The sequence below is a fragment of the Danio aesculapii genome, chromosome 23, assembly GCF_903798145.1.
Source record: "Danio aesculapii chromosome 23, fDanAes4.1, whole genome shotgun sequence".
NCBI lineage: Eukaryota > Metazoa > Chordata > Actinopteri > Cypriniformes > Danionidae > Danio > Danio aesculapii.
In genome coordinates this window covers 4,906,101-4,913,600 of record NC_079457.1, presented here as the reverse complement: position 1 = coordinate 4,913,600, position 7,500 = coordinate 4,906,101, and the positions used below count along the sequence as shown (strand labels likewise).

General features: G+C 29.7%; 1 protein-coding gene across 1 annotated transcript in view; it reads right to left on the bottom strand.

Annotated features, from left to right (window-relative positions):
* The window catches only part of dlgap4a (discs, large (Drosophila) homolog-associated protein 4a), an 80,555-nt gene that overhangs the window by 44,573 nt on the left and 28,482 nt on the right, over positions 1-7,500 (bottom strand). Inside the window, exon 5 of the mRNA XM_056448746.1 lies at positions 5,315-5,534. Within this exon, the coding sequence (XP_056304721.1) occupies positions 5,315-5,534 (220 nt within the window). The remainder of the gene's footprint in view (positions 1-5,314; positions 5,535-7,500) is intronic.

The following is a 7,500-nucleotide window of genomic DNA, read 5'->3' as shown; positions in this document are numbered from 1 at the left end:
TACAGGTTTCCAGCATTCTTCAAATATCTTCTTTTGTGTATTTTGTATAATGCTGGAAACCTGTAACTATTCACTTCCATATAGTTGTTTGTCCTACTATAGAAGTCAATGGTTACAGGTTTCCTGCATTCTTTAAAATATCCCCTTTGTGTATTTTAAAGAGTGCTGGAAACCTGTAACCATTGACTGCCATTGTTTTTGTTTTTCTACTATGGAAGTTATTGGTAACTGTTTCCAGCATTCTTCAAAATATCTTCTTTTGTGTATTTTGAAGAATCTTGAAAACATGTAACCATTGACTTCCATAGTATTTGTTTTTCTACAATGGAGGTCAGTGGTTACAGGTTTCCAACATTCTTCAAAACATCTTCTTTTGTGTTTAACAGAATAAACGGTACACATAAAGGTCCATAACCAATTGAGGGTAAATATGTATGTCAGTAAACCTTTATTTTTAAAGGCATGAACTATCCCTTTTAATTCTGTCACTTTAAATGATAAATAATATCAAAACCCTCCAATATAAGGTGAAAAGCAGATGGACCACCCTGGCCATTGGTTTATCAAACTAATCTGCTTGATGTCTGTTAATTCCTCTGCAAATCGGTTAAGATGAGCTTTAATTTGGGCTGGAAGTTTTGCTCATGATGGGATGTTAAGCTGAAGGATTCGTCTCTGCAGGACACCGACTGTACAAAAATGTAGGTCAGGAGAAACAGTTCAGTGATAAAAAAACACACTTGGCAGTGGACATTTGAAATCTTGTGTGAAGCTGTTTGCGTCACAGAATGAAATATTAAAAGGTTAACACGAGTTTATGTCTCACGGTTCGTTCTTTTGAGAAGTCTACGTTTATTTCTCACAATTCACAAGGTTTTTTTTGTACTATTCTCATGTTAGATCATGAGTCTTAACTGGGGGGATTTTCCAGAAACCTAGGGTTTGCGTCTTACAATTTATGAATAATTTTCTCAGAATTTAGATTTTATATATATATATACATATATATTTAAAAATGTATATATAAATATTCACAGATTTTCACAGAGAAAATCAGATTGTCCCTAATAAAAGAAAGACGACATCTGAATGTGAAATCTGGCAACCTTTCATAGATTATTTTAAAGACATCAATTCTACAAGACATTTGTTATTACATTATTTTATATATTATTGCAGTTTCATAATATTTTTTATTATTTTTATTGTATTTATCTATTATTATCTATTTATTTACTTTTTATCTATTATTATTTTTTATTTATTTACTTATTTTTAATAATTTATTCATTGTTTATTTATATATTTATTTATTTAATTAATTGTTATTTATTTAATTAATTATTTTTTATAATTTTTATTAATTATTTTTCATTCGCTTTCTTATGTATTGTTTGTATATTGTATTTATTTATAACTTTTATGATATTTATCTATTATTATTTCTTATTTATTATTATTAATTCATTTTTTATTTATTTATTTAATTAAGTGTTTTTGTTTTTATTTTTATTTATTTTATTATTATTATTTATTAATGTTATTTTTTATTGTATCTATTATTATTTCACTTTCCTATGTATTGTTTGTATATTATATGTTTTATTGTATTTATCTATTATTATTTTACTTTTAATTAACTATAATCTTTTATTTATTTATTTTAAATAATTTATTGTTTATTTATTCATTTTTTTAAAGTTTTTTTGTTTTTATTTTTATTTCTATTATTAGTTATTGCTATTTTTATTATATTTAGATTATTTCTATTTCTTATGTCTTGTTTATATATTGTATTTTATATATTTTTTATGGTATTTATTATCATTTTTATTTATTTATTTTTATTAATTTATTATTTGTTTATTTATTTAATTAAGTGTTTTTTAGTTTTTATTTTTATAAATTTTATTATTATATTTATTATTATAATTTTTATTTTATTTATTATTAGTTCACTGTCTTATGTATTGTTTGTATATTGTATTTTTTATATTTTTATGGTTTTTATCTGTTATTTTTTTATTATAATTTTTTTTATTAATTTATTAATTGTTTATTTTTTATTTGAGTGTTTTTGTTTTTATTTTAAAACATTTTATTATTAATATTTATTATTATTTGTATTTATTATTACTTAACTTTCTTATGTATTGTTTGTTTATTGTATTTTGTACTGTGAATTGTTGTGCAAATATTTGTTGGACCAAAATAGGTAGGTCAGTGTTTATTTAAAAAATAATAAAAAAAGTAAAAAAAAAAAATAAAAAAAAAAAAGGATATATATATATATAGTGACACAGCGGCTCAGTGGTTATCACTGTCACCTCATAACAAGAAGGTCGCTGGTTCGAGTCCCAGCTGCACCAGTTGGCATTTTTGTGTCGAGTTTGCATGTTCTCCCCATATTGGCGTGGGTTTCCTCCGGGTGCTGCGGTTTCCCCCACAGTCTAAGCACATGTGCTATAGGGGAATTGTATACTAGGCCCGTATATAGGCCGTAGTGTATGTGTGTGAATGAGTGTATGGGTGTTTCCCAGTACTGGGTTGCGGCTGGAAGGGCATCCGCGGTATAAAACATATGCTGGAATAGTTGGTTTATTCCGCTGTGGCAACCCCTGATGAATAAAGGACTAAGCCGAAGGAAAATGAATGAATGAATATATAATAATAATAATAATAATAATAATAATAATAATAATAAGCTTTCATAATATTGACCACATGAATTGATCACGATTATATTTATCTCCAGATTGACCACAGCTGTATCTGTTTACATACAATCCTTCAGAGATTTGAAGGGTCAGTAAATGATGACAGGATTTTATTTTTCTATTTAATCTCCCCCTTTAAGGACCTGACACCTGTCTAGACTTGCTCATATGCCGAGCTCTCAAAGGAAAAGAGATCCGACTTCACACCTTTAGCATCTTTATGACAACCACAAAAACAGGCATTTGGTTGCACTGACATCACCTTTGAGGCAATAAAATGACATGAAAAGTCCATGAGAGCTGAGCTTATCATGAAGGGTTTATAGCAGCGTGTTGTGGACTTTGTGTCTGTTATCAGTGCTTTTGTTATCTGGGTACACATACAAATTCAAAGAAGTCAGGAAAACTATCCAACTTTTATTTATTTATTTATTTATTTGCTTTTTATTTTTATTTATTTATTTATTGTCATATTTATTTATTGTTTGTTATTTTGTTCAATTAATTATTTATTGAATAATTTTTTGTGCTTTTATTTGATCATTTATTTATTTATTATTTCTTTATTCATTTATTTAATTAATTGTTTTTATGTATTCCTGTATTTATTATTGCTTGTTTATTTATTTATTGTTTATTTATTCAATTGTTTATTTAATTAATTGTTTGTTTTTTATTTTGTTTTGTTTTTATTTATTTATTGTTTATTTATTTATTTATTTATTTATTTATTTATTTAATTGTTTCTTTTTCATTTTTATTTGCTATTGTTTGTTTTTATTTATTCATTGTTATTTATATATTTATTTATTTATTTAATTAAATGTTTCTTTTTTCTTTTTATTTATTTGCTGTCGTTTGTTTATATTTATTTATTGTTTGTCATTTATTCAAGTAATTATTTAATTAATTGTTTTTGTGATTTCATTTTATTGTTTATTTATTGTTGTTTGATTATATTTAGTTTGTTATTTATTCATTTATTGAATTGATTGTTTTTTGTTTTTATTTATTTATTTTTATATTTATTTATTTATTGTTTGTTATTTATTAAATTATTTATTTATTTAATTGTTAGTTTTTTATTTTTATTTATTCATTGTTTTTATTATTTATTTATTTAATTAATTGTTTTTTTGTTTGTTTTTATTTATTTATTTGTTGTTGTTTGTTATTCATTCATTTATTTATTTATTTAATTGTTTATTTTTGTTTTGCAAAGGTTGACATCATTTTTGGGGTCTATTCAGTCATGATATTATTAAATGCACGTTTTAGATACACTAAACATAAGCAGATCAATCAGATCCACAGTTATAAATTACAATACAGCCATGTGTTTTGTTTTTTTAATGATTTTTGAAAGACACTTTTGATCTCCAAATCCTTTTTTTCCCCAAAAAAAATGCAGCAAGAACAGAAATATTGTGAAATATTACTGCAATTACTGCAAGGTCCGTATTAAATGAAAATTTACAATGATCATTTATTTGTGCATATTGTTATTCTTTAGGTAAACAATTAAATTAATTAATTGAAGCTGGGTGACACGGTGGCTCAGTAGTTGTTAGTGTTATGATCACCTGCAGATCGCTAAAGGACTACAAATCTGCCATTTTAGGACTACAATATCCAGTCATGCACCACACACACACACACAACCGGTTCCTAATCCAGACTGATTACACTGTCACAGCCAGAGGATCATTACGAACTGATTACATGGACTTTGAAAACAGGCCGCACACACACACTTCATTGCTGAGTCTGATAAACTGTATAGTGAACATTACAACGCGTTTTCCTTGCCATCCGTGTTTTTGAACCTTGCTTTGTTTTGTTAGTTTACGTTGCTTGCCTCTACTGACCATCTGCCTGTTTATCGACCACGACTCTGGATTGGCCACATACATCTGTTTGCTCCTGTGTTTACTGTTGCTTGCCTGACCATTCCATTTAATAAACCCTGCGCTTGAATTCACACTCCCTGTTGTCAGCGTTCACTTTACGTTACAGTTAACCTCACAGCAAGAAGGTTGCTGGATTGAGTCCCGGCTGAGCCAGTAGGCGTTTCAGTGTGGAGTTTGCATGTTCTCCTCGTGTTGGTGTGGGTTTCCTCCGGGTGCTCCCGTTACCCTCACGGTCCAAACACATGTGCTATAGGGCAATTGAATGAACTAAACTTCCCATATTGTATGAGTGTGTATGGGTGTTTCCCAGTACTGGGTTGCGGTGAATTGACATCCTCTTTGTAAAACATATGCTGGAATAGTTGGTGGTTCATTCTGCTGTGGTGACCTCTGATAAACAAGGGACTAAGCCGAAGGTAAATTAATAAATCAATGTATTTTTTCAAACTGGATATCTGGCAGTCTATGAATCTGCTTAAAAAATTCAGTAGTCTTAAATTTCAGATATTTAATTTAAGAAATTCAAATTAAGAAATTAAACTATTTATAATGGGATATAATATTGAACTAATAAATTCAAAATAACACAGACTGTTTGGGCACATTTCAAGCTCCATACATTTTCCTGTGCAGTTTTGAAAGCCCCTCTGTTCATGTGGACAGTGTGAGAGTGTGTTCAGCACTCACCGGTGACGCTGTTGCAGCTGCTGATGGAGGAGGTGATGGGCGGCGTCTCGTCTGAATCCACAGACCCAGTGTCCTCGTCCTGCGAGCATCCGGCCTGGATGGCCCTCAGGTAACTGTGGCTCCGGGAGCGGAAGCAGGTGGGAGTGGGAAGATCCAGAGCCTCCACCGCTTGAGACTCCATCTGTCCGTAAGCAGCGCTGGCCATGAAGCACTGCTCCACCTGAGCAACACATAAGTATGTTTTTGACAGTATGACAACTTTACAATACTTTTACTGTAATTTATTTACATTTTACTCTAGCAGTACAAAAACCTTTATTTTATTTACTATTGTATTTAGGATTTTCTACATCTGCTCCTTTACCATAACATACCTGTAAATGTGTCTACAGTAGCAGGGCCCTAGCGCAATTTCATTTTACAGTAAAATATCCTTACCGCAACTTCTTTTTACGGTAAAATGCCATTCACTACATTTTAACTTGATACTATGACAATTTTTACAGTACTTTTACTGTAATTCATTTCGATTTTACACTAGCAGAACAAAACCATTATTTTTAGTATTTACTATTGTATTAATTATTTACCACAAATGTGTTTTACAGTAGCAGTGCCCAACTGCAATTTGATTTTACAGTAATTAGCCTTGTATTTTTTGTGGTAATTTAATTTTACAGTAAAATACCCTTTCCGCAAACTTCTTTTAATGGTAAAATGCCCTTTACCACATTTTAATTTAACAGTATGACAACTTTACAATGCTTTTACTGTAATTTATTTACATTTTACTCTAGCAGTACAAAAACCTTTATTTTATTTACTATTGTATTTAGGATTTACTGCATCTGCTCCTTTACCATAACATACCTGTAAATGTGTTTTATAGTAGCAGGGCTTTAGCGCAATTTCATTTTACAGTAAAATAGCCTTAACGCAATTTCTTTTTACGGTAAAATGCCCTTCACTACATTTTAATTTGACAGTATGACCATTGTACAGTACTTTTACTGTAATTCATTTACATTTTACACTAGCAGTACAAAACCTTTATTTTCAGTATTTACTATTGTATTAATTATTTACCACAAATATGTTTTACAGTAGCAGTGCCCAACTGCAATTTGATTTTACAGTAAATAGCCTTGTATTTCTTGTGGTAATTTAATTTTACAGTAAAATACCTTTACCGCAAACTTCTTTTAATGGTAAAATTCCCTTTACCATGTTTTAACTTGATACTATGACAATTTTTACAGTACTTTTACTGTAATTCATTTACATTTATTTTTAGTATTTACTATTGTTTTAAGGAATTTCAAAAAGTGATGAGATCATGTATTTTTCATTATTCACTGTTATTATATCCGTTTAAACGGTTCACAGAACTAATTTTCCTTTATCAATCTATTTTAAATACATTTTGTAATACAACAGTGATGCCTTTTTTCTTTAACTGTTTCATTTTTATCTTTAACTACAGTTGCAGGACTTGATTACTTTAATTACAGTAGAAATACCGCAAATTCAAAACATGCAGCAAGTTACTGTAAAAATTGTAAAATGACCCACAATCCAGTGCATATTATAGTAGTTAACTGTAAAGAATTAATGTGGTATTTTACTAGGAGTTTTTGCAGTAAATAATTGTAAAATTGCAGAAAAGTCCAACAGTGTAGATCCCAGCATAGACAGCCCTGAGTGAGAAGCAGCCATCCGCCATTAGAGTTTTGACCTGCTAAAAATAATGTCAGCGACTAAGAGGACTATAAATGTGGAGTTATAGATGAAGCTCAAATGAACACTGCAGTCTCTATAGACTGACGCATTTTGCCACAATTCTTTTCACATTTTCACGAAGGTAACATTAGTCTTGTTTTTGAATCTGCCACTATGCTGACACATAGACATTTGTAACTCCGCCCTCTTTTGAAAAGAGCACAGTCTCATTTGAATTTAAAGTGACAGTCACCAAAACGGCAGGATTTCGATCAATGCCTGAAAGAGGCAGTTTCAGAGAGTTAGAAAACACTATTTTTGTGGTATTTTAAGCTGAAACTTGAGCTGAAACACACACACACACACACACACACACACACACACACACACACACACACACACACACACTAGTGACATCAGAGACTTATTTTACACCTTGTAAAAAGGAGCACAACAGGACCCCTTTA